The sequence below is a fragment of the Hyposmocoma kahamanoa genome, unplaced genomic scaffold (assembly GCF_003589595.1).
Source record: "Hyposmocoma kahamanoa isolate Upper Pololo Valley unplaced genomic scaffold, ASM358959v1 99879, whole genome shotgun sequence".
Classification (NCBI taxonomy): Eukaryota; Metazoa; Arthropoda; class Insecta; order Lepidoptera; family Cosmopterigidae; genus Hyposmocoma; species Hyposmocoma kahamanoa.
Genome location: NW_020656077.1, coordinates 7,387,256 through 7,399,541, shown reverse-complemented (window position 1 = coordinate 7,399,541; position 12,286 = coordinate 7,387,256). Strand labels below are relative to the sequence as shown.

At 36.9% G+C, this 12,286-nt stretch overlaps 1 protein-coding gene across 1 annotated transcript in view; it reads left to right on the top strand.

Moving 5' to 3' along the window:
* The window catches only part of LOC113239501 (synaptic vesicle glycoprotein 2B-like), a 20,721-nt gene extending 11,179 nt beyond the window's left edge, over positions 1-9,542 (top strand). The window contains exons 7-10 of the mRNA XM_026476535.1: positions 2,208-2,373; positions 6,948-7,222; positions 8,182-8,309; positions 9,408-9,542. Of these exons, the coding sequence (XP_026332320.1) occupies positions 2,208-2,373; positions 6,948-7,222; positions 8,182-8,309; positions 9,408-9,475 (637 nt within the window). The 3' untranslated portion in view covers positions 9,476-9,542. The remainder of the gene's footprint in view (positions 1-2,207; positions 2,374-6,947; positions 7,223-8,181; positions 8,310-9,407) is intronic.
* The last annotated feature ends 2,744 nt before the right edge of the window (positions 9,543-12,286 follow it).

Sequence of the window (12,286 nt, the reverse complement as noted above, 5' to 3'; positions counted from 1 at the left end):
TACCAGGTTATAAGCAATAATTTAACGCTTACCTTTGCATTATTCTTTAATTTGAAATTATATTTGTTTTTTTTACATATTAATATCAAGTGACGTGCGCCTGATGGTAAGCTACACGCCTGTCCATAACAGTATCAGTGCCTTTCAGAGCTTTAAATCGCAAAGATCTGACTGCCACTGCGCCCGTCACCCTGAGACATAAGTTGACAAGTCCCATGTGCCTGTAGTATCACCAGCACCCTTACCCTTGAAAACCGGAATACAGTAATGTTGACGTTACTGGTTGGCGGCAGAAATACATAAGGTGGCAGTACTTCCCTAGGCGGACTCTTTCACAAGGAGCTTTACTGCTACTAGAAACAAATAACGTTTCGGGCCTTTTGCAGGTCCCATGCGACTGCGCCGTGACGACCATGACCATGGCCTTGAAAAGGGCTCGAAACGTTGTTTTTTTGGGTATGATACCAAATAACGGGACTGACAAGTCGTGACAAGCGACACGCCTGTCCGAAGAAATTGCGTTGCCGTTCGGAATTTTAAATCGCAAAGGTATGAGTGGCACCGCCACTGCGTCCAACGTTCTGATTAATAAGTGGACAAGTTCCATGTGCCTGTAATTTCACCAGCACCTTTACCCTTTAGTTGAGGGCAGGTGACAGTGCTTATTTTCTGAGAACGTCGTTTTGAGTCGAGTTTGAGTTTTTTTCTTTTACAGTGGTGGCTCATATTATTAGAGCCACTTGCAAAATTATTAAATTTCGAAATTAATATGCTTTATTTTATTTCAAAAATAATTTTTAGCAAGTTTATTTTTTAATAGTATGAAATAGGTGTATCCGTTAGTTAAAAATTATACCTGGCAACACTGTGAGTGCGCCATCTGTTGCATAGACACCATTTTATCATAGACAGTCAGTCTGTGTGTCAGTTGACGTTTGCTAGCCACGTTGTTTGGGTGAGTGTTTTTGAGGTTAATTTGTTGTTTAAGGTTAAAATTGTGTTTCTTTTTATGTTTATAATAAGGTAATGTATTCAACAAGTATATTTTAAATGGTTTTGCTCCGAAATAATAATGTTTTTTTTTATTATTATGTAATTTTTTTGCAGTGTAAATTTATTAAAATGGGTAAAAGTAAGTACTTTATTCCAGTCATCGGCAGTCCAGTGTCTATGTTCTTTTGCCCATTTGAGGCGCTTTTGCTTCATAGCTGGAGTCAAAAGTGGTTTTTTAGCTGGTCGGCGACAAGTGAAGCCCAAGTCTTTAACGCGCCGACGAACTGTGGCAAGGGAAATGTTGACGCCAGCTTCTTGAACCAACTTTGTAAGAATCTGGCGAGGGGCCTTTCTATTTTCCACACAAATTTCCCTAATTTTTCTCATGTCACGTGGTGTAGTAATTTTTTTTCGGCCGCATTTGCGCCCGCATTTGCGGCCGCGTTTTGGTGTCAACGCAATATTTTCAACGAGTTTTTTTTTTATTCGGTCGACTGATGCTCTCGATACCTTGCTAATTATTGCAACTTGTCTTTGTGAATGTTTGGTATGCTGCAATAAAGTTTTTATTTCGGAAATTTTCCTTGGAGAGAGGTCCTTAGCTTTTCCCATTTTAATAAATTTACACTGCAAAAAAATTACATAATAATAAAAAAAAAACATTATTATTTCGGAGCAAAACCATTTAAAATATACTTGTTGAATACATTACCTTATTATAAACATAAAAAGAAACACAATTTTAACCTTAAACAACAAATTAACCTCAAAAACACTCACCCAAACAACGTGGCTAGCAAACGTCAACTGACACACAGACTGACTGTCTATGATAAAATGGTGTCTATGCAACAGATGGCGCACTCACAGTATTGCCAGGTATAATTTTTTAACTAACGGATACACCTATTTCATACTATTAAAAAATAAACTTGCTAAAAATTATTTTTGAAATAAAATAAAGCATATTAATTTCGAAATTTAATAATTTTGCAAGTGGCTCTAATAATATGAGCCACCACTGTAAGTCTCGAGTTTATGCTCTTATGACTCGCGTTCGCCACGACTCGGACTCGTGAGTGTTTTAGGTCACCGAGCCGTGCACAATTGAGTCGAGTTAATAAATGTAGACTCCTGGATTCGAGTTTTTTACGACACTATTTCCAATAGCGTAATCAGAAAAAGTTAAGAACTCGTTATTCTTTCATTTTCAGCTATAGTGCACTTCGATTGTGGTTCCCTCAGCTCTCTACTATGATAGAAAATTACCAAAAAGAAAACTATGGGCGTCAGAACCAGTTTTGTGTCATGATAGACGACTATACATCAAGAAATGTAATGCAGAGTGCAAACGTTACTGAGTTAGAAATTTGTGTACCAGTAAGTCATTTTGAGTATTACTAACAATTTTATGGTAAATTCGTCCCTCTGCGCAAGTCAGTAACAATTAGTAGACACACTAAACATAATGAATTTCGCTACCTGTAACGGCAGCGATAGGTATCCACTTAGATGCGAACAGTGGGAATACGGCGTAGCCACTCGGATTTCGCTACTACAGAATAACACGTATGTCTGAACAGACCTTTAGTTTAATGCTTGGTCTCTTTTTGGTTCTTACTTTTTTATTTACGTTTTGTAAAACTTGATGGAACTGAGTACACTTGAATACTTGTTATTGTATTACGAACCATGATTGTCAATGTTGATTTGATTAAACCGGCGGCGGCGTGATCGACGTGAAATAGGCGTGACATATTTTTCAGGTGTTTAAAAGTAAATAACACTAAATAATTGCTTTCAGTCAAATTAATCTTACTTTTTCTTTTGTGTATACAGAACTAAGTGTACCATAAGTTCAGAAGTAAGTGTACCATAGACAATAGAATTTTGGTTTAGAACCTAAAAAAGCGCCTTTGTGATATGGTTTATGAAATACGCACGATCTCACTTTTTTGCATATGCGTGGTCTTACTTTTTTATGCATGATCTCACTTTTTTGCATATTTATTGACTGTAGTTACATACTTAAATGTTTTAACCTATTCCTCCCAAATCGTTTTCCGTGACAGGTCGTATCGAGGGGTTTTAATATATACTTTAGTCGAGTCAAATAGGGTTTAACGCCAGTGAGAGTGTGACTCGTATTATAATAGATTGTGTAAGCTTGGTAATAGAATTGACATTGATTTTTATTTATGGTGTTTTTTGTGAAGAGTGTAAAAATAATAATAACATTGTTGTTAGTTATTAACATTTATACATATAAGTGACAGTTTTTAAATGGCAAATATTATTCAGTGTTGCTATCATCATCATCATCATCATTCAGCCATACGACGCCCACTGCTGGGCATAGGCCTCCCCCAGTGTTGCTATAACTGGGAATAATTTTCATCATCAACCCATTTATTTGTCCCGCTGCTGGGTACGGGTTTCCTCTTTTGCGAGGATTTGTCGATTTCGAACGTTTTCCGAGAGTCTTATTTATAATACCAAGTGACGAGACGAACAAGTCGTGCGCTTGCTGGTGAGCCTTTTTGGCCTTTAAATCGCAAAAATCTTTGAGACACTACCACTGCGCCCGTCATCCTGAGACACAAATCGACGAGTACCATCTGTGTGAAATTGCATTTCACCAGCACCCTTACCCTGCCAAACCAGAACACAGGCACATTACTGCTTGGCGGCAGAAATTGGTAAGGTTTCATCACTACATTCATCATCATTTCAGCCAAAAGACGTTCACTGCTGAACATAGGCCTCCCCCAAAGAATGCCACAACGGTCTGTCCTGCGCCTTTTGCATTCAGCGGATTCCTGCCGCTTTCACCAGATCAGTCCACCTTGTGGGTGGTCTGCCCACACCGCATCTACCGGTACATGGTCGCCACTCGCGGACTCTTCGGCCCCATCGGCCATCTGTTCTGCGAGCAATATGCCCGGCCTATGTCGGTTACTCTGGTTCCCTTGCGGATATTCTCATTACTGATTCGATTTCATAGTAAATTTAAAATTAAATTTCGCACATTAATTCTGAAACCTCAGAGGTGCGAGCCCGGATTAGATTAGTTACTAACGACGACTTTAGCTGATGCAAACGCATGTTTGTGAAACGCGCGACTGCATCGATACAAACGCGCGATATCGCCTACATGTGCAACCGCGCGTTTGCATTGATGCAGTCGCGCGCTGGCATCGCATTTGCATCGCTTCTTAAAACCGCGCGCGTGTGTAAAGGTGTACGATTAGCGACTGCTTTTTAGCGAACCCACGGCCTCTGCTGCGGTAGGCTTAACAATCAGGCTACCACGGCTGTAAAAAAATTACGTTCCTACGAACGATGCAGTTTGATTACTTTATAACGTGCACTTTTCATAACCTGCACGTCGAAGAAAGTTCACAACCCCCGGAAAAAGTGTGTTGTGGGCGCCGTGAGACGCCATAAATTCACCACAATGACCACTTCCACCAGGATTCCCGCACTTGAGACGGGAGAATCGACTCTCTTGACCCATCCCTCCAGACAGGTGAGACCGTGTGACCGTCCCCTGACCACTGGCCTCACTAGAAAATGGCGAACAATGACCTAAAACTAATAGGAGACCCGTGTCCAGCATTGGAACGTATAAATGGGTTGATGATGATGATGGTAAACAGGATATTGTTATATGTATATATTATTGGAAATGAAATTTCGAAATATGAAGTTCATTGACTTACACGATGTATTGCTACTATGATATTCAATAATTTATTTTGTGAAGTAATTCCACTGCTTTGTTATAATTATTAATATAAAGATCGAACACAGAGAAAAATTCATCCAATGCGGCTGGATTGGAACCAACGTCTTCAGCATACCAGGCCAACGCTCTCCCAACAAAGCTACGGAACGAACCAGCAGACCTAACGAATTTTTCAATGTGCTTGTAGTAGATCTCTGGTTTTCTTTTTTTCTAACAACTTTGGTTTTACCGTAGCGCCATCGGTGACAAATCACTATTTTTTTTAAAGGTAGGAAGGAAGAGCGTCTACCTGGTATGCTGAAGACGCAGTTTAGAATCCAGCCGGACCGAATAATTTTTTCTCTGTGTTCGATCTTTGTATTAATAATTATTTTTCATAGCTAAATCGCGTATATTTAATAATGAAACGTACGTGGGGCGCACTATACGTTTCCGGAATGAATAAGAAAAAAACACTGCAAATGGTCAGAAAAAAATTATTGTTTCTCAAAATATTGACAAAAATTCATTTGTCTGTCTGGCATTATCGTGGTGCAAGATAGTGCGGCGTAAACGCCGGTTATATTTACGGAGTTTGTCAATAACTTCCGGCAAACAAATGGTCGTGTACCAATCACTATTCACGGTACAACGATTCTCCAAAGCAACAGTAGCCACTTGTCCAGTTTTATTAAAAAAAAAGAAACAATCATCCACTTAGAGGCACTTTGCACGCGCACCACTTTGGTTGGTTTCGGCTCATCTCGAAAGACCCTTACGCTCGATTGCTGCTTTGGTTTGGGATCGTAACTACAAATCCATGTTTCGTCACCTTTTATTATGTCCCACACCAAATTTGACGCCCCTTCGTTGAATCTGGTAAGCATAGCATTGCACCAAGTGATGCGATCCGTTTTTAAAGCCTCAGTCAAATTGTGTGGGATCCACCGAGAGCACAGCTTTTTCACTCCCAAATGTTTGTGTAGCATTGACTGTATTTAACTCATGCCTATGCCTAAAGATGCCCGAATATCATGGTATGTCACATGTCTGTCTGTTTTGATCATACGGCGGACAGCATCGATGTTTTTGTTGAGCACAACAGTGGACGGTCGACCATCACGAAATTCGTCGTTGATATTCACACGATCGCGTTTGAATTCTGTAAACCAGCTATAAATAGTCGTCTTGCATGGTGCTTCATCGCCAAAAGCAGTTTGAAGCCGAGTGAAGCTCCGCTGAGCTGTTAAATTACACTTAAAGTGGTAGAAAATCATACTACGAAAATTTTCACGAGTTAAGTCCAAGGTGACAACCAATTTCTAAAATGTCGCCACAATGTAAAAACAAGTGACAGTCAGATGAAACAAACTGTATTCTACAGCCAAAGAGTTCCATTTTCAAATGTTGTAATTACTTTTTAAATATTGTTTATGTGAGTGGCCAGTTCCGGAAACTAATAGTGCGCCCTGTGTATTACTCGCGAAAACCTAAGAACAGAATGTTATATTTTTTTAATAGCTTCCAGAATCATTAAAATAACATGAAAACGTGTTATTAGATACATAGAATCAAAGGTATTTTATTAAAAGCTAATTGTTTCAAAATTGATGACGTATTCAGTAGCTATAATTAAACTGTGAATTGGAAATGATGCACATTTGCGATACTCTCGGGGTACGGTAATTTGAAATCCATATTTTAATATTCTGTTCGCAATTTATAATTTTCGCTGTTTTCAAATAATTTTTGGTGGTTTAAAATAGTTATTGGTAGTCGTAGTATGTCGAAGGTGCCTGTCTATAATAATAAAATCTTAACGTGTAGGTACACATTGTAATATTCTATTTTCAATTTGTCGTTTTCAATTATTTAAACTAGTTGTGGTAGTAGTACTATATCGAAGGTTTCTGAATATAATAATAATTTCTTAACGTGGAGGTACACATTTTAATATTGTGTTTGCAATTTGTAGTTTTCGGTTGTTTAAACTAGTTACGGTACTGGTACTGTATCGAATGTGGTTGTCTATAATAATAATATTTCAAAGTGTAGGTACACATTTTAATATTGTGTTTGCAATTTGTGATTTTCAGAGATTATAATAGTTATGAGACTATTATATCAAATGTGCTTGTCTATAATAATAATAATATCTTTGCTACTATTGATTATTTTAGTATATATTTACTTTGTAATCAATAAGTACATATTTACTTTGTTACAGAAACTGGCTGGAACAGAAACCTATACAAACGGATTAATACTTGGTTTCGTTTCTTTACTAAGTATTATTTTATCAAGTAGTCTAGTAGACTTTTTTGGCCAGAAGCCGCTAATATTTGTATTCTTGCTACTGTGCGGCGTATGTGCAGGTGCACTTTACTGGACCAATTCGTCTTTGCAAATAGCCATAATGATATCTGCTACGTGCGGATTTATGCAAGCGGCTTTTAGTCTACAGCACAGCATTCTTGTTCGTGTATTTCCTACATCTGTCAGGTAATTTATATTTGGTTCAAATTAGTATTGTAATTGGAGAGCACAGAACTTATATTTGTACAGGTCTAATGCGTAGTTGAAAATCCGTTTAATTTCCTGAGTTTTAGTTGTTGTAAATTGACATTTCCTTATTGATTCTGCAGACAGCAGTAGTTTACACAATTTTACATTTACTTTTGTTTGCTGAGTGCCACAGTCGCGGTCGGAACGTCTGTAGCATAGGTCACCGTTATAAAGAACGTAGAAGGCGAAACGCGAAACACAAAACGCAAAATGCGAACACGGAGCGCTTGAATGACTGAGTGAGTGCCTTTAGGCAATGCCACACGGGCGTTGCCGGTACGCTATGATTTCAACGCACCGAGTGCCACACGAGCAATGTGGTGTCGCAGCGTAAGTGACGATGCCGATGCGTCGCGTCGGCGTTGAGACGCGTGATCGGTGTCATAAATCAGAACTATATGCCACATGGTGCGTTGAAACCGGACGTGGCGAGGAAAGCTTGCACGACGAAGCAGGCAGGGATGCTGTGGTACGTAAGTAGGTGGCGGGCGTTACGTTCTGACACCGCATTGCTCGTGTGGCACTGGGTCCTTTGAAAACATGGCGTTGCGATGACGCAACGCATCGGCAGCGCTCGTGTGGCATCGCTCTTACGCACTGCAGCACCCCTCCCCGCTTCGTCTCCTAAACCCTTATCCAATGCGCACGCATTCCATCTCCATTTCGACGCACCACGTGACATGTAGTTCTAATTTGTTTATAGTACAACGCAGCGTCACCGTTCAGGCGTCTTGTGGCATCGCTCTTTTGTGTAGGAAATCCCTCAAAGCCGAATGGAATCCTCATACAAATGAGTGTTGGTTTGAAATATCTTCATTAGTTCGACAAACAAGCGGATTAAGCAATGCATTAATAATAAGCTTTCGAAACTAATTTGCTCACTAATCTGATTGCAGAACTATGGCGCTGTCATTAGTCATAATGGTTGGTCGTATTGGATCGTTGCTGGGAAATATATTGTTCCCGTTGATGTTAAATACCGGTTGTATGGTGCCTTTCTTGACTTTGATTGTTGTTACTTGGAGTAAGTAAGAAAGAAACTTTAACGACCAGTGATCGGAATTGAGGGTGTTAATTTACCTAAAGTATGAACGTTCTTAGTACGGACATACCCATTTCGTCATCAATGCGTATAAAATTTCTTTTTTTTTACAATTTATTTTCTAAACATTTTTAACATAGACTGTGTCATGTTTACTTTTTAAATTGCTAAAATATTTAAATACTTAATTGCCTACAGAACCACAACTACAATATTATTTTTTGAGACAATAATTTGTAGCAAATACTTATTAGGAAATAACAATTTGTCGCCAAGTGTACTCAAATTTCAATAAATAATAAGTATATTTAAATATAATCAATTCCCAGAATTTCTGGGATTTATAGAAGGGAATGTCCATGTTATTCTAAAGTTAACCTAAATTAATTCCCTTAATTCCGATTACTGTTAATAACACACAATAAATACTTAACAAATTCTGCAATACAAACATAAGTACTCGGTCTGAAAGAAGGACGTTGCAAGAAGATATTTCCAAACATTTACTGCCTCTTACATCAGTTTTTACACCACATACGCAATTCATAACTTGAAAGACTGTATATCGAACATAAACCTTGAAATTCTGATTGGAAACCGATGAAAATAACTGTTTTGTCCGTAAGTACTGAACGAGACGAAATATACGAAATATACACCTTAAATGTCGTGAATATCTTACTTACCAACAGCCATTTAGAGGTTACGTCGGTCTCTGGTTTGCACATATTTTACAGTGTAAATGACCGACTTTGGTTAGTAATTTTATAATGTACGTACTAAGGTTTTATTTCGGTCACGAAAATTTTACGAATCTCGATTTTTTGGCTTTTTTGAGAACCGAGAAATCTTTTGGATTTCCGAGGGTTGTAAACCATCTCCGAAGTGCAGGGTTCATCACAATGTTTTCCTTCTCCGAAAAGCTCATGGTAAATTTCAAATCAAATTTCGCACGTAAATTCCGAGAAACTCAGTGATGATGCGAACCCACAGCCTCTGCTTGAGAAGCGGTAGGTTAAGCTATTAGGCTGCCGCGGCTTTATAGTTAATATATTAAATGAATTTGTATTTTAATTTCAGGTTTCGCGTTGTTAGTGTACTTTTTTCCTAACCCTAAAAAAGAGAACGGCGGTACTGGTGACAGATAAGGTAATACAAGTGGGAGACGATTGTGTTGACACAGATTAGAGGAAATGGTACATGTATATAATGGTTGCTGGTGCCTTTAGATTACAGCTTGAATTTCAATATTGAATAAACTTGTACAGAACGTTCTTATGTTCTTGACACAATCACGTGATTTCTTTTCTACTTAAACCTAGTCCGTAATTATTAATAATAATATTATATAGTATCTAAATCGCGAATATTTGTTTTTCAAACAAAAAAAGAACATAAAAATAAAACCATTCCCGTGGTCTTGGCTGACTGAGATCTGAGTTGGTAAAGTCATCAACCAGTTGTTATTATTATTCAGTCCAATATTAATGCAAACCACCTTATTCTAAATTATAGTTACAGAAATTAGTAATTAAAATACCTCAAAAGATTATTCGTAACAAACTGGCGGTATGGAGAAGCCGTCTTCTCTATTGAAATTGGAATATTTTAATGGCCTGTCGCAGCATCCAGGGTAGAAAATGGATGCATCTATAATGTTTACAGAAAATCTAAATATTTATTTATTAAATAATTATTATATTAAGAAGTAGGAACAAAAATAAAACCAAATCTAGGCTGCTTACTGTGTAACAAAAACCATTTTTGATTTGACCGTACACCGACATTCACCATCTAGGCAAATAAATGGCAATTTGAAAACGAAACAAATAAAATAATAAGAAAGACTAACTAACGTGACTAAATTCTTGTTATTTATAATACTTATAAAATAATAATAAAAAAAAGTGGGTAGGTACCAATCTCATCTGCTGCTTCTGGTTTCACAGTGCACTATGACGTCACACATTCCAGTCCGGGGGCCTGATTCTCGCGTGACAGACGTAAAAATCGACGTAAACATATGTATATGTCGAAAAATCGACAATATGTCGAGCGCCCTTATACTCACGACTTCTGAATAGACTTTTGTTTATTATTTTTTACTCGAAAATTTCGTTGACATGTCGACTGGTGAACATCATTTGTAATGTATTCGACTTGGCAAACGACTTTTATTTTGACAGATTCATTTGTGGTTTCAGCGCAAATGTCGTCGTATATCATTTATGTAATTTAAAAAATTTCATTTATTTTGTTATTATGTAGTAATTCAAATTGAACAGTGAATGAAGACAATTATTATGTACATACACCTAATAAATAAAGATAAAGATAAATTTATTCTGTTTAAAAAAATTACATTTATTTACGTATGCGCTAAATATCTTCGTTCACTGTTCAATTTACTATTCAGATGTGTCTGCCTACAAATGTCACTTTAATGTCAATCACCTCTCAATATGTCAGTATTGCAATGCTGCCGACATGATTCAATAAAATACTTATAGATATTTCCGGACGTTCGAGATTTATGTCTGAAGTATGTGAGAATTGAAATTTTGGAGTCGATCGACATTTTTGTCGTTAGACTTTCATGTTAATCGACAAAAGTCGAAATAGATATAATTTTAAAAATCTGAGAGAATCTAAGAATAGATTCCTTACTAAAATCTCTATTAATTCAAAACATTCGTATTCTTGTTGTCAATAGAGACACTGGGTTGAAAGATTTTGAAATTCTATTACTTAATTCCATTCGCAGTATAGTCAAAGTATAAGCCAATTGTATTATATAGTATTATATATTTGAATTACTACATAATAACAAAATAAATGAAATTTTTTAAATTACATAAATGATATACGACGACATTTGCGCTGAAACCACAAATGAATCTGTCAAAATAAAAGTCGTTTGCCAAGTCGAATACATTACAAATGATGTTCACCAGTCGACATGTCAACGAAATTGTCGAGTAAAAAATAATAAACAAAAGTCTATTCAGAAGTCGTGAGAATAAGGGCGCTCGACATATTGTCGATTTTTCGACATATACATATGTTTACGTCGATTTTTACGTCTGTCACGCGAGAATCAGGCCCCCGGACTGGAATGTGTGACGTAATAGTGCACTGTGAAACAATATAATACAATATAATATAATACTCACTTAAACTGGAAATCCCATTTAGAAAGCTTAAAGTCAAAGCTATCGAAATTTGCCTACGCTCTTCGCGAAACAAAAAAATCCACCGACCAATCAACAGCACTCGTGACTTACTACGCGTATGCCTACTCGTGGCTCACTTACGGCGTTATGCTATGGGGAAACAGCGTGGACGCCACAGATTTGCTGACCTCGCAAAAAAAACTAATTAGGATAATAGCAAATATACAACCAACAGACACCTGTAAACCTGTCTTCCAGAGTCTCAAAATTTTAACTTTGCCTTGCATTTACATATACGAAATTTGTAAATTCGTAAAGAAACACCCAGAATTGTTTACTAAGCGGAAAGATATATCTTGTGGATTCACATTTCGACATAATAACAGGCTCATGTTACCTACCTCGCGATTGACTTTACATTCAAATAGTCCCCTAGTGATGTCAGTAAAAATATTTAATAAATTGCCCAATTCTTTCAAGGATGAAACAAATGAAAAATGTTTTATGACGAAAGTAAAAAAATTATTGATAGAAAAAAGTTATTATTCTGTACAAGAATATTTTAACGACAAATTTTCGGCCTAAAACTACAAAAATAAATCATAAAAAATAGAAATTATAAATGTATTCAACTTTTTTTTTTATATTAACAGACAAAATTTAATTTAATTATATTCTACTGAATTTAGTGAAACATCAAACTCTACTTTTATTTTTATTTTAACATATAAGATTAATAAATTCTAAAAGGTAAAGCCTCCCCTCTCCAATTAAAATTAAAATTTG